This window comes from Somniosus microcephalus, chromosome 1 (genome assembly GCF_052327205.1).
Source record: "Somniosus microcephalus isolate GS21.2 chromosome 1, FLI_Smic_1.0, whole genome shotgun sequence".
Taxonomy (NCBI): Eukaryota; Metazoa; Chordata; class Chondrichthyes; order Squaliformes; family Somniosidae; genus Somniosus; species Somniosus microcephalus.
In genome coordinates, this window is record NC_140987.1 from 187,498,685 (window position 1) to 187,521,667 (window position 22,983).

General features: G+C 45.5%; 1 protein-coding gene across 1 annotated transcript in view; it reads left to right on the forward strand.

Annotated features, from left to right (window-relative positions):
• Positions 1-22,983, forward strand: part of pcsk1 (proprotein convertase subtilisin/kexin type 1) — a 106,608-nt gene that overhangs the window by 32,525 nt on the left and 51,100 nt on the right. Inside the window, exons 6-9 of the mRNA XM_085988481.1 lie at positions 6,738-6,826; positions 14,799-14,971; positions 15,681-15,893; positions 22,433-22,533. Coding sequence (XP_085844607.1) covers positions 6,738-6,826; positions 14,799-14,971; positions 15,681-15,893; positions 22,433-22,533 — 576 coding nt within the window. The remainder of the gene's footprint in view (positions 1-6,737; positions 6,827-14,798; positions 14,972-15,680; positions 15,894-22,432; positions 22,534-22,983) is intronic.

Sequence of the window (22,983 nt, forward strand, 5' to 3'; positions counted from 1 at the left end):
AAGTCTGAATGTTGTCCAGGTCTTGCTGCATATGGACACGGACTGCGTCAGTATCTGACGAGTCTCGAATGGTGCTGAACAGTGTGCAATCATCAGCGAACATCCCCACTTCTGACCTTATGATGGAGGGAAGGTCATTGATGAAACAGCTGAAGATGGTTGGGCCTAGGACACTGCCCTGAGGAACTCCTGCAGTGATGTCATGTGATTGAGATGAATGACCTCCAACAACCACAGCCAACTTCCTTTGTGCTAGGTATGATTCCAACCAATGGAGAGTTTTCCCCTTGATTCCCATTGATTTTAGTTTTGCTAGGGCTCCTTGATGCCACACTCGATCAAATGCTGCCTTGATGTCAAGGGCAGTCACTCTCACCTCACCTCTTGAGTTCAGCTCTTTTGTCCATGTTTGGACCAAGGCTGTAATGAGGTCAGGAGCTGAGTGACCCTGGCGGAACCCAAACTGGGCATCAGTTAGCAGGTTATTGCTGAGTAAGTACCGCTTGATAGCACTGTCGACGACACCTTCCATCACTTTGCTGATGATTGAGAGTAGACTGATGGGACGGTAATTGGTCGGGTCGGATTTGTCCTGATTTTTGTAGACAGGACATACTTGGGCAATTTTCCACATTGCCGGGTAGATGCCAGTGTTGTAGCTGTACTGGAACAGCTTGGCTAGGGGCGCAGCTAGTTCTGGAGCACAAGTCTTCAGTACTATTGCCGGAATGTTGTCAGGGCCCATAGCCTTTGCAGTATCCAGCGTCTTCAGCCGTTTCTTGACATCACATGGAGTGAATTGAATGGGCTGAAGACTGGCATCTGTGATGCTGGGGACCTCAGGAAGAGGCCGAGATGGATCACCCACTCGGCACTTCTGGCTGAAGATAGTTGCAAATGCTTCAGCCTTGTCTTTTGCACTCACGTGCTGGGCTCCACCATCATTGAGGATGGGGATATTTTTGGAGCCTCCTCCTCCTGTTAACTGTTTAATTGTCCACCACCACTCACGACTGGATGTGGCAGGACTGCAGAGCTTTGATTTGATCCGATGGTTGTGAGATCGCTTAGCTCTTGTCTATCGTATGTTGCTTCCGTTGTTTGGCATGCAAGTAGTCCTGTGTTGTAGCCTCACCAGGTTGACACCTCATTTTTCGGTATGCCTGGTGCTGTTCCCGGCATGCTCTCCTGCACTCTTCATTAAACCAGGGTTGATCTCCTGGCTTGATGGTAATGGTAGAGTGAGGGATATGCCGGGCCATGAGGTTACAGATTGTGGTTGAATACAATTCTGCTGCTGCTGATGGCCCACAGCACCTCATGGATGCCCAGTTTTGAGTTGCCAGATCTGTTCGAAATCTGTCCCATTTAGCACGGTGGTAGTGCCACACAACACGGTGGAGGGTATCCTCAACATGAAGACGGGACTTCGTCTCCACAAGGACTGTGCGGTGGTCACTTCCACCAATGCTGTCATGGACAGATGCATCTGCAACAGGTAGATTGGTGAGGATGAGGTCAAGTAGGTTTTTCCCTCTTGTTGGTTCTTCCCTCTTGTTGGTTCCCTCACCACCTGTCGCAGACCCAGTCTGGCAGCTATGTCCTTTAGGACTCGGCCTCAGTTGTGCTGCTACTGAGCCATTCTTGGTGATGGACATTGAAGTCCCCCACCCAGAGGACATTTTGTGCCCTTGCTACTCTCAGTGCTTCTCCCAATTGGTGTTCAACATGAAGGAGTACTGATTCATCAGGTGAGGGAGGGTGGTAGGTGGTAATTAGCAGGAGGTTTCCTTGCCCATGTTTGACTTGATGCCATGAGACCTCATGGGATCCTGAGTCAATGTTGAGGACTCCCAGGGCTACTCCCTCCTGACTGTATACCATGGTGCCACCACCTCTGGTGGGTCTGTCCTGCTGGTGGGACAGGACATACCCAGGGATGGTGATGGTGGTGTCTAGGACATTGGTTGTAAGGTATGATTCGGTAATTATGACTATGTCAGGCTGTTGCTTGACTAGTCTGTGGGACAGCTCTCCCAATTGTGGCAGAAGCCCCCAGATGTTGGTAAGGAGGACTTTGCAGAGTCGACAGGGCTGGGTTTGCCGTTGTCGGTGCCGAGGTCGATGCCGGGTGGTCCGTCCGGTTTTATTCTTATTGTTTTTCGTAGCAGTTGTTTACAACTGAGTGGCTTGCTAGGCCATTTCAGAGGGCATTAAGAGTCAACCACATTGCTCTGGGTCTGGAGTCACATGTAGGCCAGACCAGGTAAGGACGGCAGATTTCCTTCCACTAAAGGACATTAGTGAACCAGATGGGTTTTTGCAACAATCGACAATGGTATCATGGTCGCCATTACTAAGACTAACATTTAATTCCAGAATTAAATTGAATTGAATTTAAATTCCACCAGCTGGGATTTGAACCCATATCCTCAGAGCATTTGCCACGCCTCTGGGTTACTAGTCTAGTGACATAACCACTATGCCACTGCCTCATTTTGCTGTAATACAAGTGATCATATTCAAATTCACTATTGTGGGATGACAGAAATACACCCAAATGATTAAAATCTAATTTGAACTGTTTCTTGTGCACACCCATTGGAAATTCAATTCACTGCAGGACTTCAGACAATCTTCATTGAATCTCTGAACCTACTGTTTACAGCAGAACAATGACCAGGACTGTCTATGTCTCCCATTGTTAGAAACCAAGGCCATAAATTTCCTTACTGCTGCAACAGTAGTGGGTTCTCAGCAGGGTGGGACTTCCAGTTTTTTGCACCTCGGTCGAGGACATTGGCCCAGAAATTCCAGAACGGGGCTTGCAGCGCGTGCAAGCCCCGTATTTACACTTACCCCGCGCTACTGACGATCAGCTCCAGGGACGCCTGGACTTGGTGAATGAAAAAGAAGAATCCCGGGCAGCGTATGACGTCACGCCGCCCAGGAGTGCAGCCAGCGTGAAGCCAGGAGCGTGCAGTGTAAGTGAGACACGCCCCTTGAGGTCTCAGTTTCACTGGACACGCCCCCAATGTTTCTGTCAAGCTGCTAATCATTTTTACATGCAAAGCAGCAGTTTAAATAGGTTTTTGGAAGTTTTTTGAAGATTTTGGTAACTTTTATAAACTTTTTAAAATGTTTACATTATTTTGAGTAATCTGAAGTAGTTTTAAAGAGAATTAAAGCAATTTAAAGACTTTTAAAAGCCCTAAAAGAATTTTTAAAATTCCATTTATTTATTTAGCAATGTCGTCGTCATACGTGTCTTCACACTGTTCCCTTTGGGGAACTGTATGAAGTGGTGGAAGGATTTATGGCCGTGATTAACGCTCATTCCGTGACCATAAACATCTTTGAACCAGCCATTAGGGCGGTTAGTCCTATGGCGGGAGGGTTTTACGGGCTCCCACAAGCTATACAAGGAGGGGGGGCCACCCACACCCATGGACGCAAATATCCTACTGGATGTCAACCCAGAATTTAGAGCCGGAGCTCCGACTCCACTTGCCGGGACTGTCTGGAGCTGGGTTCGAAACCCTACCCTGATCTGGCCCAGCGGCGGGGATCCTACCGCTATGACAAAGGCCCAATCTGATTAGCAACGTGAAATGGCAGCATAGGGCTCCAGTCACGGGGAGGGAAAAGGCACAGGAAACGTATGGGTGTCACCTTTTGTGCGGAGTGGGCCTTTTGCGTAGCAGTAAGCATCCCCGCCGCTGGGCCAGAAGGAGTAGGGTTTTGAACCCCACTCCAGACAGTCCCGGCAAGTGGAGTCGGAGTTCCAACTTTAAATTCTGGGTGGACATCCAGCGGGATACTTGCGTCCGTGGGTGTTGGTGGCCTCCCCCCCCCTCAGATGGGTTGTGGGAGCCCGTAAAACCCTCCCGCCATAGGACTAACCACCCTAATGACTGGTTCAAAGATGGTTACGGTCACGGAATGAGCGTTAATCACGGCCATAAATCCTTCCACCACTTCATACAGTTCCCCAAAGGGAACAGTGTGAGGATACGTACGATGATGACCTCTTGCGCAATGCACCTCCTTGGACCCTCAGTCGCAGATGCGAGGGGGCAAGTCGTGCAATTGTTAAATTTTTCATTTTATTGACATGTGAAATGTTGGCCCAGTAATTCCCTTCCAACTGCGCGAGTACGGTCGGGGGTACTTACGCATCTGGCCGGATGAAATGCCGGTTTTCAGCATGCACAGTGCTTTTGGGGAAAACCGGCATTTCCTGTCCTCTGAACGAAGGGGTTCAGAGGCAGAACGCGTGCGACTGCACAGGCAGCGCGTGCGCAGTATAATTCGCCGCTTTCATTACTGCTTTCAGTGAGGTCAAGTCCTTACAACTTACACATGAAAAAAGCATGGGTACAGTTGCTCCAGAGGCTGCGGAGGAAGATATTTCTTATCATGGAGCTTCTGAAAGTATGTATGTCTGTATATATTCCTTTGCGTGTTGTGTATATATTCCTTTACTTATGTGTATGAATGTATTATTTAATTATGACTTTCAGAGGAAGTAACGTATTTAAAAATCATAATTAAAAACATACATTCATACACATTAGTAAAGGAATATAAAACATACATACATATACGTAAAGGAATATATGTGGACATACATACATAACTCATTCTCACATTCCATTCACACAGCCACAATTGCTCCTTCTACCTACCGTTCTGAAAACCCTTTAAAAAAAATTAAAAAAAAATTTTAACTTTAAAACTTACTTAATTTCTTAAAATAACTTCCCTCCGTTTCCCAAACAAAAATATTGCATTTCAGAAGCTCCACGATAAAATGTTTCTTCCTCCGCAGCCAATGAACCACTTTACACTTGCTTTTTTCAAGTGTAACTTCTGAGGACTTACCCTCACGGATTTCATGAATGAAATCTACGAAGTTCACTGCGCAAGCGCTGCCTGTGCAGTCGCACGTGCTCGAGGTCTGGAAATGCCGGCGTTCCCCGCATGCGCTGTTCATGCTGAACGCCGGCATTTCCAACGGCCAGATGCGTGAGTACCCCGAGCGCACTCACGCCTTTGGCCGCGAATTTCTGGCCCATTAATGTATTTTGGCAGGTGCCCACACCATTTGCACTGTAACTGGAATAGCCACCTCAGGTGGGAGAGTAGAAACTCGCTGCAGTACTTTGCCACCGCATAAGTGGAAAAAATGTTAAAACTGGCCTGGTTTAGAATGTTGCCGTTTTCCTACTGCAGTTTTGCTCTGTTGGGAAAATAGCCTTTTAATCCCCTTCCCTGAGGTCCTTAGCAAGGCTGGATGCCAGAAACGCTCAGATGTCCCTTGCACCCAACAATGCTAGCGCACAAAGGACATGTTGAAAAATGTCGTACGCCGTATTTGCCTCATTGGCATGGCATCATATGCCCATATGAGGGCTTGCTGCATTGGTGAGAACCAAGGATTCCACACCGCTCTGGGAATCCACCACAGCAATTCTCATGGGTCACCTCGTCACCTCCACATCTGTGTGGAGTTTGCACATTCTCCCCGTGTTTGCGTGGGTTTTCTCCGGGTGCTCCGGTTTCCTCCCACAGTCCAAAGATGTGCGGGTTAGGTTGATTGGCCATGATAAAAATTGACCCTTAGTGTTAGGGGGGATTAAATACGTGGGGTTACGGGGATAGGGCTTGGGTGGGATGGCTGTCGGTGTAGGGACCGGGTGCAAGGGTTTGGATGATCAGCCATGATCTCGTTGAATGGCGGAGCAGGCTCGAAGGGCCGAATGGCCTACTCCTGCTCCTATCTTCTATGTTTCTATGTTTCTATTTACCTCTGTGAGGAGACGTCAATGATAGTAATTTCAGAGAATAATTGCAGATTCAGAGAATGATTGCAAATTCAGGGAAATATAAGAGGTGGAATCCTAATCTAGCACACAGCACTGAAAGGGTATTGATACAAATCAGAGGGAAACTAAACAGCCATTGATCAGTGGGTGCTGAAAAGCTTCTCCGGTAGACCAGAGCCAAATACTACAAACAGACTTCTCATTCTTTTTCCTGTGTGGCCTTGTGGAAAGAGCAGGCTTTTCTTGTTCCATGCTTTCTCATGTTCCTGTGTACAAACATTGTCGCAATGTGAAGGTTTCAGCTGCTGGTATATGTTTACTTGGAGTGTAGACACTTCATTCAAGTTTAGTATCTATATTGTGATCATATCAACAACTAGGAACTGTGGGCAGCAGCATTTACTGTTGTCTGTTCTCAAAATTTAAATAAGCACGAGGAGGCTTTGAAAAGAATTCACATGGTGGTCATATCTCTACTGAGAGTTAATCTACAGTGGTTTAAACAAGTGATAGAAGGTATGAGCTTGACTGTTTGATCCAGTTTTCAGTAGGACAGCTGAAAGCTAAGCAAGGTTTTATTTTTGGAGGCTTTTCTGATGTGTTCTGAACTTCAGGTTACCTGCCAAGCAGCAAATGTCCTGGGAGTTCGCACCAACTGTATGCCAGCTACAAGGCACACTATACTTTTATCAGAATAATACTAACATTATGAGATTTTATTATGCTGTATCACAATCAAGAGTGTCACTTTAAGTTTCAATGTTGACCGTAATGTAAATATGTGTCAGTACAGTATTACAGCAGAGTACATTTTGTACTGTAAACTGTATATAACACAGCCTGCAAAAAATGAGGCTGCAAGTTCTCTTCTGGATTTGACAAATTCTAATCTGTCTGATTATTTTTTAGGCACGGTACCAGGTGTGCTGGGGAAATTGCAATGCAAGCCAATAACAAGAAATGCGGAGTGGGAGTGGCGTACAATTCAAAAGTTGGAGGTATAGCTGAATGAGAACATTTCCAATTCAATATGTGGGAGAGATGTTTATAACATACTTCAATGGTGGAAGATATAGATTTGCTTTTGTCTTGTCCTCTCATCTAAAATTAACTCTTAATGTTCGTTATCTCTTTACTGACCAGGCAAGCTTATTCAAAGTAGTTTGGTTTTGGAATGGATTAGTTGCTAATAGGGGCTTTGTGATCTGCAGTAACAGTTAGTTGCTTTTCTTTAGTTTGACTGAAACAAACATCAAATTAATTATCCAACACCACCAAAAAAGATTAATGGGTCATTTCTCTCATTGCTGTTTTTGGGACCTTGCTATAAGTGCAAATTGGCTGCTGTGTTTCCCCACATTACGACAGTGACTAAACTTCAAAATAATTAATTGGCTGTGGAGAGCTTTGGGACTTCCTGAGGACATGAAAGGTACTTTATAAATGCAAGTTTTATCTTTCTTTGTTTAATTTCTACTATGAAGCTCTGCCTCGCTAACCTGAAAACTCATCCTCATGCCTCCTCCAGTGGAATAACTGCAGACTCCATCATGGAAATGACTGGGAGTGATGTTATTGTGCAAACACTTAACAAGCTCCTATTAAATTCTTGTTTTGGTATGTTAACAAGAGGCATTAACCATTTGAGTTAAGTGTTTATATAACAATATTGCTACATACTTCCTGTTTTCCACAGAATAAAATAGACACAAAATCAATTCTTTTTGCAAAAGGTGACATTCTGACCTACAGGTAGAAGTCATGCCGGAACCCCAAATCTAATGTCGTTAGAGACTGAAATTAGTTTGTTCTTGTCTGGGCTGCTAGATGCAGCACTTCACTAGGACAAAATAGTCTGCTTGATTGGTTCCTCTATCACTGGACTAAATATCCAGCCCAGTCACAACCGGCACGCTGTGGCTACAGTAAGTACTATCTACAGGATGCACTGCATCAATCCATCAAGGTTACCTCAAATGCACTTCCCAGCCTTGCAACTTTTACCTTTGAGAAGGACAAGAGCATCAATAACATGGGAACACAATCACTTCCAATTTCCTCTCTAAGTCAAACACCATCATGACTTGGAAATATATCACTGATCCTTCATGTCATTGTTCCACAATCGTAGAATTCCCTACCTAACATTATTGTGGGAGTACTATCAACATCACTGAAATAAAGAGTAGATTGCCTTTCAAAAGCTAGGCTTTATTAACCTTAAAAAACCAGCAAGTACATGTTGAGCACCCAGTCTCAACCACTGTAGAAAACTGAATTTAAGATGGCCACCACAGGTCACATGGAATCAACTAACCAATAAGTTTACAGCATATATCTCAAGGCAGGAAAACAGGCAACCAATTACAATGCTTCTTATAAAACAAGAATAATCACCCCATTCACCACAAACACTACAGCAGTTCAAGGAGAAGACCGCTATCTTCGCTGGGCAACTGGAGTGGGCATTGAATGCAGCCTTTGCAAACACTTACAGTGAACAAATTAAAAAACAATCTAAGACAGGGCAGACCATTTGAAGAGAAGGTATAGAATGACATTGCCAGGACTGCAAGAGATGGTAGCAGTCTGACTGTTCTACCCTTTGAACTGAAGGAAAGTGAGCCAAATTATAGGGAATGAAAGGGCAAAAGAGGGGGTAAAACTAAAGTCCCATTCCCTTGCCCTTCCCCAAAAAACCTTTAAACTATTATTATTTTTCAAGTACTTATCCTCTTTCTTTTCTAAAGCTAATTATGGATTCTGTTTCTGGTAGGCCATATCCTAACGATTCTCTGCATAAAAATTCTAACCTCTCCCTTCACTCTTTTGGTGATGAGCTTAAACTTATACCCTCTAGTTACCGGTTTACTAACCAGTAGAAATAGTTTTTCCCTATTTACCTTATCAAAATCCCTTCATAATTTTGAACACCTCTATCAGATTCTCCTCTTAACCATCTCTGCTCTCTTCACAAACTAATTCCTGGCACCATCCGACTGAACCTCTTCTGTACCCTAAGGGACTTGAGCACATAAATCTAGGCTGACACTCCAGTACAGTGCTGAGGGAGTGCTGCACTGTCAGAGGTGCCGTCTTTCAGATGAGATGTTAAACCGAGGCCCCGTCTGCTCTTTCGGGTGGACGTAAAAGATTCCATGGCACTAATTTGAAGAAGAGCAGGGGAGTTATCCCTGGTGTCCTGGCCAATATTTATCCCTCAACCAACATAACAAAAACAGTTTATCTGGTCATTATCACATTGCTGTTCGTGGGAGCTTGCTGTGCGCAAATTGTCTGTCGTGTTTCCCACATTGCAACAGTGACTACACTCCAAAAAAAGTACTTCATTGGCTGTAAAGCACTTTGACATGCCCAGTGGTCATGAAAGGCGCTATATAAATGTAGGTCTTTCTTTATTACCCACTCCTGGTTGCCATCCAATAAGGCCTTTTGGTGAAGGGCATTGGGAGAGGACAGTTTGGGTTTAGCTGTGTTGCCTCCCATAACACAGTAGGCTGGCAATATTCACTGTAAGCTTCAATATGAAGATTGGCAACTTGGGCCAAGATACCCGAGGGTTGCCAGCGCCCGTGCAACTGTACACCAGCAGGAGTCCGTACCCTCGGGAGTGACTGGAAGAAAAGGAGAGAACATGGGAAGAAGAAAAGAGAGAATCAAAATGACTGCTGGACCATTGTAAAAATCTTTCAGATATAGTAATAGTTAAAATGTTTAGCTGCCATTTCTGGAAGATTTTTTTGAAAATCTTGCCCTGATAATGAAGTACAGTCTCCTTTCTACACCAGATGCAGTTGGTAATCAGATATTATTGGAATAATTGGGAAACAAACAGCAAGTTGATCCTGTCTAATCATCAAAATGATGCAGATACAAAAGGGATTGACTCAGCCTGAAGGGGATCAGATTGATCTTGCATGGATCATTCAATATAGGGAGCTACAACACTTGTTCAACAAATCTAGACAGTGGTGGAAATAGAGAAAGCAGCTCACAAGCCAATGGTGCTGCCTATGCATGAAGTGGATTTGTTTTACTCATTTTTAAATATCAGTTTGAGAGCCAGTATCTGGTTCTGTTGGTCACAGAGACAGCTTTCAAAAGCATTAAAACCTAAAGAGCATACTAGAGCAGTATAGTGCTGGTCCAATGCAATATTATACCCATGCCTCGCCACATGGCATATCAAAGTGCTTCCCAACAGGAAAATAGGAGGGGAAAAATAAGATTGAGTCATCCCAAAGTGATTTTCTTCACCACCTAATGGTCAGTTCCAATTCAAAAGCAGAATAGATAGAGCAGATTGCCTGCCTTCCTCTCAGTCTGAAATGGTATGGGGGTGATTTTGCCAATGGGGGCGCATTGGAGGCGGGACTGCTGCTTGTCGGGTTTTAGTCCCGCCTCTGTCAACTTGTGGCCAACCCACGCTACTTTACCTTGATTGACCTTGTTAAGCCCGCCCAGCTGTTTAAAGGATTTAACCACTTTCCCGCCCCGAGGAGACGGGACCCGAAGCAGCACATCTTCCCACCTCCTGGCAAAAGGGCATGGAGGGGTGATGGGGGCGGGTTTGCCATCCGCCCCCCACTTTCTGCTACCTTACCGGCAGTCCCACCTCCATACCTGCCTCCTCGGGGCTGAAAAAATCCAGCCCAAGGCCTCCCTGCTGACCAGCTTGGCATCTGGGCCAGCCGACATGCGAAGGGCCCGACCGGTGAGCTGCATCAGAATGCCAGATTGGTATCTGGAAGTCGCCGATTCTATGGAAATGAGGCACTAGGCCAAATTTGGAGCGAGCCTCGGGCTGATGTGTTCGGGAGCATGCTCCAGGTGCGACAGCCACTTCGCACTGGAAACCGGCACAAAACCGATTTCTTGGCTACAGGGTCAACATTTTCCTTTGCATGTTTCATTTTGTCTAAAAAACTTATTTTTTAATTAATTTATTCAGAAAGGGGCAACATTTGTTGGACAAATACATCTTTTTAATAAGAATTGAGTTAGTATTTGCAAAACTTTGGGGAAATTTCCAATGGAATGAAAATTGGGCGGGTTCTATAACGGATGGATTACCGTCCACATGGTGAAGATGAAAATTGACCTCATTGTTTTGGAAAGTGTTGAGACAATTAAATATAGTGCATAATGTCAAATTATGCTGTAATTGCTGGAACTTTTCATCCTAGTAAGAAAAAAGTAATCCACTAGATTGATAATCCACAACACATGGCAACACAACAACCTCTAGTAAACTGAGAAAATAAGCTACTTTCTGTCTTTGTTGGGTTAGTATTTACAAATGTCACACACAGTTAATTATCTATGCTGCTGTGGCAACATATAGCATTTTATTTACAATGTTTTAACACAGTGACGTAGTACTCTTGCTCATTGCGTCTAGATATATATATTTTATTTGTTGTGGCAGTAGTACAGGTTATGAAATAGGATGTAATGTATTTTCTGAAACACTGCTCCAATATGTTACTATTGGTTATAGCAGTGATTCAATACAAACATTTCTGTAATTAGTAGGAAAAAATAAGCAATACGTGTGTCATATGTCACTTTGTACAATAACAGTTGTTTCTGGTAAACAATGTGAACAAGGATTTCAAAATTATTGTATCACTTCTGACTAATCAACAGTGCAATAGTTCAAATTTTAGGAAGGTGCTAAGTTCTGTAAATTTTCTACCTGTAGCTTAGATCCACATGTACAACATTTTAAACAGCTGTAGCCATTCATGGAGATTTCTAAACATTAGTAGACCTATCTATTTATTTAAAACTAGCTGGAGTGCCCGGCGGTGCCGAGGGTTTTTTGAGGGCATGTTGTTATGAAAAAAGTAGAAATATTTTTATATATATAAATGAGTTTGTCTGCCTGTCTGTCTGTGTGGGAAGGAGAGAAAGAGAGAGAGGGAGAGAGAGTGAGAGGGAAGAGGAGAGAGAGAGAGGGAAGGAGAGAGAGAGAGAGAGGGAAGGAGACAGAGAGGGAAGGAGACAGAGAGAGAGAGGGAAGGAGAGAGAGACAGCGAGGGAAGGAGAGAGAGAGAGAGAGAGGGAAGGGGAGAGAGAGAGAGAGGGAAGGAGGGAGAGAGAGAGAGGGAAGGAGAGAAGAGAGAGAGAGAGAGAAGGAGAGAGAGAGAGAAGGAGAGAGAGACAGAGAGAGAGAGGGAACGAGAGAGAGCGAGAGAGGGAAAGAGGGAGAGAGAGAGAGAGGGAAGGAGAGAGAGAGAGGGAAGGAGAGAGAGAGGGAAGGAGAGAGAGAGAGAGAGAGGGAAGGAGACAGAGACAGAGAGAGAGAGGGAAGGAGAGAAAGGGAAGGAGACAGAGAGAGAGGGGAGGAGAGAGAGACAGAGAGGGAAGGAGAGAGAGAGGGAAGGAGAGAGGGAAGGAGAGAGAGAGAGAGAGGGAAGGAGGGAGAGAGAGAGAGGGAAGGAGAGAGAGAGGGAAGGAGAGAGAGAGGGAAGGAGAGAGAGAGGGACGGAGAGAGAGAGAGAGGGAAGGAGAGAGAGAGAGAGGGAAGGAGAGAGAGAGAGGGAAGGAGAGAGAGAGAGAGGGGGAAGGAGAGAGAGAGAGAGTGAGAGAGAGGGAAGGAGAGAGTGAGGGAAGGAGATAGAGAAGAGAGGAAGACACCCCAGGGAAGGGGCTGGACTCAGAGCCTGGCGGGTGAAGAAGGGCAGCTGCCATTTTGTGAGGTCGGCGGGAAGTTTGAATTGCGGCGGCCGAAGGAAGGAAGGAAGAAGGCGAGCTCTCCCTCCCTCTCCCATGCCTTCACTCTTTCCCTCCCTCACCCTCGCTCTCCCTGCTGCGCTCTCTCCCCCTCTCTCTCCCTGCCCCTCTCTCCCCCTGCCCCTCTCTCCCCCTCCCTCCCCTCTCTCTCTCCCCCCTCTCTTCCTGCCCCCTCTCTCCCTGCCCCTCTCTCCCTCCCTGCACCTCTCTCTCCCTGCCCCTCTCTCCCCCTCCCTCCCCGCTCTCTCTCTCTCCCCCTCCCTCCCCGCTCTCTCTCTCTCTCCCCCTCCCTCCCTGCTCTCTCTCTCCCCCTCCCTCCCCGCTCTCTCTCCCTCCCTCCCTCCCCTCTCCTTCTCTCTCCCTCTCCCCCTCTCCTCTCCCTCTGACTCACCTCGGTACCAGAGCGGAGTATATCCGACACCGGGAGGCCGGGTGCCCATCGCTCAGAAGCGAGCCCGGGGTTCCTCATGTTTAACCAGGCGGGCCTTTGGACCCGGTTGGCCGGGCGGCAGTGGAAGGCCTTTTGCTCCGGACTCCCGTGTCCGATTTAGGTCGGGGACGGCTCGTTGGAAAGCCCCGGTTTTCCCAGTCTCGCACTAACGGCAAGAGAGAGAGGGGGAAGGAGAGAGAGAGAGAGAGAGAGGGAAGAGGAGAGAGAGAGAGAGAGGGAAGAGGGAAGAGGAGAGAGAGAGAGAGAGAGAGGGAAGGAGAGAGTGAGGGAAGGAGAATTAAAATCCCGACTTTTGTCTGTTTTCCCGCGCAGCCGGCCAGAGAAAGGAAAAACAAAAGAGATGAAGAGTCTAATTTAAAGCAGCCTCTCCCCCGCTAAAAGGTGAGAGCTGGAGGGAGATTTTGCGGGTGAAGAGGGGCGGCTGCCATTTTGTGAGGCACTAACGGCAGTTTGAAAGATTAGGCCCCACCCACATGCACCATGAAATGCCCCCATGACGCAGCATGCTCCCCCCGTAGGATTGGTCAACCTTCACGTCACTCAATGCTAATGAGCGGATTCCCCCGTATGATTGGCCAACCGCTAATGAGCGGATTTTTGAACGTTTTTTGTATACTGTCCGAACAATTTTTGTCTGACCAAAAAGTAAGTATGCCTATGAAACCCCCCTAATCATAAGCTTTCTTTTGATATAACATATGTGTAGGTACGCTCTATAACTTTTGAGTGATGCCCCGGACAGACAGACAGACAGACACCACGATCCTTTTATATATATAGATGGGTTATCATCTCAAGTTAAATAGCGGAGAGAGGAATTTGATACAAACAACTACAACAACTTTAATATAGTGCCTTTAATGTAGACCTGTTTGGACACCATTCACACCTTTGACTGCTGTGATTATCTCTCTGCCGAGGTGTGATAAATGGCAGTTGGAAAGGTTACCTGTAAACATCTGACATGATTCTCTGACTATATAAGCTGTGTCTTTATGCATTTCTCCACTTCACCTGAAGAAGGAGCAGCGCTCCGAAAGCTTGTGATTTCAAATAAAGCTGTTGGACTATAACCTGGTGTTGTGTGATTTCTTACATTTAATGTAGATGATAAACGTGAAATACATTTGTACAACAGCATTGCTGAGTAATTTCCAAATTTGTAAGTAGTTTACTAGAAGAGAACATTCTATTTGTAATTTATTTTACACTCTCTCTACTCCACCCTCCCCTTACTTTAATTCTCCCCATTTCATTCACTACACCCTGAATGAAAGGTCAGACAGGTGATCTGCTCCCAGGCCTCTGCCATTAGGTTGATTGCAGTGAATCACTTGACAGTGTCCAGAGTAACTCACTCTCCAATCTTCCTCCTTCCCGAGGGCAAACACCTACTGTCATGTCGCTGAGAACAGGAACTTGCCACGTATGGCATTCTGGGCACGAACCTACAATTATCACCCTGTAGCACAGCATGTTGGAAATTCAAAACTCTGCAACGCCACATAACCACTTTAAGTATAAACTTAATAAAATTTTAAAATGTGCTGGGTGGAATTATTGTTTATCTGATGTTATTGGCATCATTTGACATTCTTATAGGCAATTATACACTCATTGCTTGAATTTTCTGCTCTCCAGTTCATGTCCTATTGCAGCATGTGACTGGATGAATTTTCCACATTAACCAATGTATTTTAATTAAAGCTATATTTCAGACTAATGCCACTAGCTCACTAATTGTCTGCACTTTTCTCTAGGTATCAGAATGCTGGATGGCATAGTAACAGATGCAATTGAAGCCACTTCAATCGGGTTCAACCCACAGCATGTGGATATATATAGTGCAAGCTGGGGTCCGAATGATGATGGAAAGACCGTGGAAGGTCCTGGTAGACTTGCACAAAAAGCATTTGAATATGGCATTCAGAAGGTGAGTGGGTCCTCTTATACCTTGATAGGAATGATGAAGGTTTTCCAAATTTCAGCCTTGGCGCAGCTCCTTAAACCTGAACATGAATAGGAATAATAGTTAAATATTTGCTGATAAGCCATATGGGCAGGTGTGATTGTTTTCAGAAGAGGTGAGAAATTATAGTTAAAGAGAGAGTAGGACCACTCATGGATGAAGGAGAGAACCTAATTGTGGAAGATAAAGGTATGTTGGAGATATTAAATAGTTATGAGGAGAGACATGAAATACTTGGACAATTTCCACTGGCGCAGAGAAGGCTTCAAGGAGATTTAATAGTGTATTTTAACATTTTGCAGAGTTTTGATAGAGTGAGTAAGAAAAGACTAGTTCCTCTAATTGGGAAGTTGGTGATGAGGGGTCATCAATTTAAAATTGCCACTAAAAGAGTGAGGAGAGAGGTTGCCAGAGGGAATGGTTGTGGCAGAGATTCTTCTATGAATATATCACCGCATTTTTCAAAGGAAAATTGGACAAATATTTGAAGTAGAGGAAGATGTGAGGCTATAGGGAGACAGCATGGCAGTTGGATTAATACAGATTGCTCTGGTAAAGAACCAGCACGTACCTGATGGGCCAAATGGCCTCCTTCATTGCTATAAACTGCTATGGCTCTATGATATGATGTGCTTGTTCCAATAATATTGACTTTAAAATTATGTATTTTCAGGGTAGAGGAGGAAAAGGGTCTGTTTTTGTCTGGGCATCTGGGAATGGTGGTCGTCAGGGTGATAACTGTGACTGTGATGGGTATACAGATAGCATCTATACAGTGTCTATAAGCAGTGCATCACAGCAAGGACTGTCTCCATGGTACGCAGAAAAATGTTCCTCAACCCTGGCTACAGCTTACAGCAGCGGGGACTACACAGATCAAAGAATTGTAAGTATCTGCCACTGGAGGCTTGCTGCTCATTTGTTTTGTTGTGATTGAACTAAATCTGACCAGAATCACTCATTCGGTTCACTCTGGTACTGGTCTGAAGTCTGTAGTGTACATTATGATAGATCTCAAACAACATCATTAAGCCACATAGAAACTCTCAAAGGTTAAAGTCCAGTGATGGAAGTCTAGATTTTATCATAAGAGATATGGGGGGGGGGGAAATTTGGTTGCTTTGCGCTTCCCATTAGCGCCCTAAGAGGATGCTAACGGGGCGCAAAGCAACTAGCACCCGGGCGCGGACTGCCAACGCCTCCCGCAAAATTCAGCGGGAGTTTAGCGGTGGCAGTAACCGTTAGTGCCCTGTGGCACTGCACCGCTGGCGATGACGTCATCGCCGTGCGTAGCACCCCGCTCGCACCCCGGTCACGATCTTCGGTAGCACTCCCTGACTTACCGGCGGACGCTATGTCTGACGGGGTCAGGGGGGCCTACCTGTGGCTGGGGCAGCGCTATTTGAAGGTGAGGTGCCGGGCGGCCTCTTTTGTTGCTGGCCGTCTGCCAGCACCTGCCTCCGCTGCCGTCCCCGCCTCCTGAGCACCATCCCCCCGCACCCCGCCTCACCCCACAGAGTGCTGGCTGCGCTCCATGAGCTCGGCACTTCTCTTGAGTGCCGGGCTCTTTTGCCGGCACTCCAAGCCCGGTGGCCCAGCTGGGCCCCGGGTCGAGCTGCGCAAGGCCCCTCCCCTTTAAGAAGGGGAGGAAGGCCTGCAATACCACGACACGTAGCACTGCGATATTCCCTCGCAGCACCCCAAGAGGGAGGCGGGGTGCTTCCAGTAGTGCCCTGCTTCTCTCTTGGGGTGCTGCTGCTCAATTTCAGCTGTGGGGGTGCTAATTTTTTTGGGGTGCTACTTTTAGCGCCCCGGTGTAGTTAGTGCCCCAAAAGGGGCACGGCTCAATTTTTCCCCCATGGAATATAAAAGGCAAGAGTCTAATTAAACCTTAATAAGACCTCAGTTAGAGCACTGTAAGAAGGATATTAAGGTTTTAAAGAGGGTATCATGCAGATTCATTGGGATTCTGCTGGTATGAGGAAATACAAATATGAAGAAAGACTTGAAAAATTTGAACTTTTTCTCATTACAACAATGCAGATTATGGGGTAATATGATTGGGGAGTTTAAAATTATGAAAGGATGGGAAATGGTAGAAAGAAGCAGACTGTTTTCAAAAGTTGAGAGGTCTGGAATGAGGGGCCATAGATACAAAATTAAATGTAAGAGATTTAGAACAGAGAGCAAGAGAAACTTCTTATGACAGAGTTCGGAGGCTGTGGAACTCACTTCCAGGGATAGTGGTTGAGGTAGAAAGTATGTCAACATTCAAGTTTAGATTGGATAGGTGGATGACAGAAAAGGCGATGAAAGATTATGGGACCAGGGTGGGCAAATCTAATTAGGACGGTTTACTCACGTGGAGGGTAAATGCCGACACAGACTAGTTGGGCTGAATGGCCTATTTCTGTATTGTAAGTTCTATGTATTTCTGTGTAGTCAGAATCCACTCCATGTGGTACAATGGATTTAAACACAATACAATTTACCCAAAATCAGCTAAATCAGCGCAAAAGATGGAGGAATTTCAAGCGCAAATTATGTCCAGAGCAAATCGATTTTCTGCGATCTTTTGCGCCAGTTTAAAAAACATCGCGCTAGGAGCTGGCCCTGCCCACAAACTGGCCACACCCCCAGATCAAATTAATCACTATGGTGAGTTTCCGCTAATTGCGCTCGTTAGCGGGCCTTCGAGGAGGCTCTTAAAATTAAGCTGTTTTCTTTAGGCACAATAGACACCTTTTAAAAGCTTTAAATATTTAAAAAATATTTAATTTACTAAGAAACTGACTACTGTACACCAATGAAGCCAGTAAATGGTTCTGTATAGTTTTTGAAGGTCATTTTCAGTGATTTAAAATCGGGTTACTCACAGGTAGTGGACTAGACACTCTTAGTAAAAATGCTTATTTTTTGTGAAAGACCCATTTTACTAAAACAGCATCAGGTCACCACTCTTAAATATATCAAGGTGTAGCGATTCGTGTGCAGCGCCACTAAATAATCGAGTTCGATTTCGACGAACTATAAATAAGTTGTTTATTTACAGGAACGGTTAAATACAACAGGTAAGGTAACAGGTAAGATGGCTGACTGTAGGAGCACCGTGGTGTAGGTCTTTCCCCAGCGGGGACGCCACGAGGACTAACTAGAAGTTTCCGAGCTCAACTGCTAGCAGGTTCCGAGCTCAACTGCCAGCAGGTTCCGAACTCAACTGCTAGCAGGTTCTGAGCTCTACTGCCAGAAGGTTCCAAGCTCTGACGTCATCACGCAGAGTACAGGAATGAAGCCGGAGTGCAGTAACAGATACATTTAAAGGTAAGTTAAAGGGAATTATGTATATCTCAATGTAAGGGACAACCGGTGGTACCGCCACAATGCCAATTACATTCTAAAGGGCTGCCCGATTGCGCTGGTTCATGGCAGGTTTTACGTTTGATGATATTCAAATGAGTGTGAGCGGAAACCTGAGCAAAAAATTCACTTCAGAAAACTAGCACAATTTTGGGCACAATTTGTGCCTGGGTTGCTGATTGTGCCCAAAGTGGAAACGGTATCCCATGTTCTTTTACCTCTGGACCTCAGTTCAAATCCAATCCAGAGGAATGGATCAAAGTATTCCTGTTTACAGTTGCTGAATTGAATTAGGCAGTCTCAAATACATTTCTTAGAGCAATGTATCTACAGCAGAAAATTGTTCTTTATTTAGCACTAAATTAGCACTTTTACCCAGAAAGGACACAAAGTTGGCTGGTGTAAAAAAGTGCCTTTCTGCTGGAGCTGAACTGGGAGTCTTTCATGATGCCAATGGAGGCCTGAAATGGGAAATCTTTCATTTTCTCACATTGGCATCTTTCACCTGATAAGATTTTTTTTTTAAACTAGACATATTGACCTGAATTTTAATCCTTTGGCGGGTTGGGAGCAGGGGTGGGGGGGGCGGCGGGGGCTCGGAAGTGGTTGGGAAAACCGGCAGAACGAGATTCCCGCAGGCCCTGCCAAATCTAATGGCAGGGCCTGATTTGCATTTCATACCTTTGTTTCCCACCCGCAGCCAGTCTGTGGCAGTAGGCCACAGAGAGGAGGGAGGGAGGGATCAGGTGAGGGCAAAATGGAGCATGAGGGGGTCTGAGAAGCACGCGGTGGGGGAGCTCATTGCGGGGGCCAGGAGCACATCGGGGGCCGGAGGAGCACAGGCAAGGGTACGGGTGGGCGTGGGAGCTCATCGGGGGCCCAGGAGCACATTGGGGGTCGGAGGAACATTATCAGGGGGCCAGGAGGTCATTAGAGGGCTGGAGGAGCACATCGGGGGGCTGGGAGCACTTCAGCTGGCTGGGAGCACATTGTGGGGGGCAGGGGGAGCATGGGAGACAGGCAGAAGACAATGGGGGGCGGCAGCCGGAGGAGCATCGGGGGAGGGAGGCGGGAAGGCAGACAATATCGGGAACCCGGGGGAGCAATGGGGGTGGGGGGTGTGAAGAAGCATAGAAACATAGAAGATAGGAGCAGGAGTAGGCCATTCGGCCCCTCAACCCATTTAATGAGATCATGGCTGATCATCCAAATTCAGTACCCTGTCCCTGCTTTCTCCCCATTTCCCTTGATCCCTTTAGCCTTAAGAAATATATCTAACTCCTTCTTGAATATATTTAATGATTTGGCCTCAACTGCCTTCTGTGGTAGAGAATTCCACAGGTTCACCACTCTCTGAGTGAAGAAATTCCTCCTCATTTCTGTCCAAAATGGGCTACCCCTTATCCTTAGACTGTGACCCCTGGTTCTGGACTCCCCCACCATCGGGAACATCCTTCCTGCATCTAGTCTGTCTAGTCCTGCTAGAATTTTATAAGTTTCAATGAGATCCCCTCTCATTCTTCTAAACTCTAGCGAATATAAGCCTAATCGAACCAATCTCTCTTCATACATCATTCCTGCCATCCCAGGTATCAGTCTGGTGAATCTTCGCTGCACTCTCTCCATGGCAAGAACATCCTTCTTCAGATAAGGCGACCAAAATTGCACTCAATACTCAAGGTGTGGTCTCACCATGACCCTGTACAACTGCAGCAAGACATCCTTGCTCCTGTACTCGAATCCTCTCGCTATGAAGGCCAACATACCATTTGCCTTCTTAACCGCCTGCTGCACCTGCATGCTTACCTTCAGTGACTGGTGCACAAGGACACCCAGGTCTTGTTGCACTTCCCCTTCTCCCAATCTATTGCCGTTCAGATAATAATCTGTCTTCCTGTTTTTGCCACCAAAGTGGATAACCTCGCATTTAGCCACATTATACTGCATCTGCCATGCATCTGCCCAATCACCCAACCTGTCCAAATCATACAGGAGATTCTCTGCATCCTCCTCACAGCACACATGCCCACCCAGATTTGTGTTGTCTGCAAACTTGGAGATATTACATCTAGTTCCCTCGTCTAGATCATTAATATATATTGTGAATAGCTGGGGTCCTAGGACCGATCCCTGCGGTGCCCCACTAGTCACTGCCTGCCACTTGGAAAAAGACCCGTTTATTCCAACTCTTTGCTTCCTGTCTGCCAACCAGTTCTCTATCCAAGTCAGTACCTTACCCCCAATCCCATGTGCTTTAACTTTGCACACAAATCTCTTATGCGGGACTTTATCGAAAGCCTTCTGAAAGTCCAAATACACCACATCCACTGGTTCTTCCTCATCTATTCTACCAGTTACATCCTCAAAAAATTCCAGTAGATTAGTCAAGCATGATTTACCTTTTGTAAATCCATGTTGACTTTGTCCGATCCTGTCACTGTTTTCCAAGTGCTCTGCTATTACATCTTTTATAATGGACTCTAGCAATTTCCCCACTACCGATGTCAGGCTTACATCGTTTTTTACCCCGTTTTCTCTCTACCACCCTTTTTTAAATAGTGGGGTTACATTAGCTACCCTCCAATCCATGGGAACTATTCCAGAGTCTATAGAATTTTGGAAGATGACCAGCAATGCATCTACTATTTCTAGGGCCACTGCCTTAAGTTCCCTAGGATGTAGATTATCAGGCCCTGGGGATTTATCGGCCTTCAATGCCGTCAATTTCCCTAACACTATTTCCCTACAAATACTGATTTCATTAAATTTCTCCCTCTCATTAGAACCTATGTTCCCCGACATCTCTGGAAGATGACATCAGGGGGCTGGAGGAGCATCGGCAGTGGGGGGTGGTGGGGAGGCAGATGACATTGGGGGGGCCGCATGAGCATGGGTGTGGGGGGGTGAGGCTGGGAAGGCGATTGGCGATTGGAGGCCTGGGGGGTGGGGTGGTGGGGGTGGAATTGGAGGCCTCGTGTGGGAGTCTCCGATCGCAGTGGGGCTCGATTAGGCAGGGATGTTGTATCCAGGAGGTAAGTGTAGTGGCACTTCCCTCCTGGATCCAGCAGTCCTCGCCTTTCTTTAGCTGTCGGGTTTTACGAGGCCTACAAAATCCGGCCAGCCACTGTTAAATTTAAAATCGGGATTAAATCTGAGGCATGCCAGCCTCATTATAATATTTAAATGGACAACCCACCTCCTGAGAGCACATTGGCTGCTCGCACCTGGGAGTGAACGAGATTTTTAGCTCTTTAACTTCCCACCTGACCCCAACCCACCTGTTTTTTGGGGTTAAAATCCCCCCCATAGATACTCTCAGAGCTTAAGGTGAAGCTATTTAAGAGTCAATTGCAGTGTAATGATATCACATTCATAGGAGTTGATAACATGATGGTCATGCCCATTGCACTGATACACATATTATCAGGCACAGAAGTCCAAGGCCATCTCCTTACCCGAGCACCTCATAAGGCGGTCCTAGAATACTGGGCTCACAAAATGCTTAAAATTAATTTAAATGAGGCCCATGAGGCCACAATGCAGCTGGAACACCTGAGCTGCACTCACCGCCCATTACAAACAGGCACCAACATTTTAAATGTTTTACCTATTTCAGCAAAATTAATTGTACATAAATGTATGTTTGCCTTATTTTATAGAAAATTTATATTTTAGAAGATGCACAATAATATCAACAAGTTTACACCACAATTTGTCTAATGTTTATTGGTGTTAATAAAAAATATTGAAGAACCAATATGCAGTGGAGCCTCATTGTTACAGACCACCTCATAGAAAATGTTTTCCCTGCTCCCGACAGTGCTGGAGCTCAAACCTCAGTCCCTGCAAAACAATGTCAATCACCACGAGCTTTCAAGAAATAAATAATAATACACTTTTGAAAAAAAGTGTTTTACAATTTACAGTCCAATCAAGCTTTATAAATATATGAACATATCCCAGTATGTGCATATCATGAATTTATTAAGAATGCAGCATGGATTAGTAATATGTCTCTACACAGCTGACAAAACAATCTTGACGATCCTGTTTCTTTTCATTTTTCAGACAAGTGCTGATCTTCACAATGACTGCACCGAGACTCACACTGGTACCTCAGCGTCTGCCCCACTGGCTGCAGGGATTATTGCCCTTGCTCTAGAGGAAAAGTACGTCAGTAATTGGAGTAGAATAGTTCCTTTGAAAATGGAAAATTTGATTAGCTTTAACATATCTTAAAAGCCACATTTAATACTCTTAAACTGCTGTATTGTCCCTATGAAGGGCGATTCCAAGCAAAGCTTGTAGTATGGCATGTATATGATTCATCGTATATGAAAAATGTATTCAATGTTTTGAAAGTATACACTTGGGACATATTTTCTTATGAATAAAGGGTTCATTTCCCACATTACAGTGATTTTAACAGACCCAAATCACAATGGCAGATGTGTGCCATTTTGCTGTAATACAAATCTGTACGTGGGAACAAAAGGAAACCAGCAAATCATGATACACTTGTAATGATGCTGCTTTCCAATTTTTCAAGCAGCGAAATTGCCGCTTAGCCCCCATAAATGACAAATATTTCATTCATCCAACAGTGGAGTATGAAAACC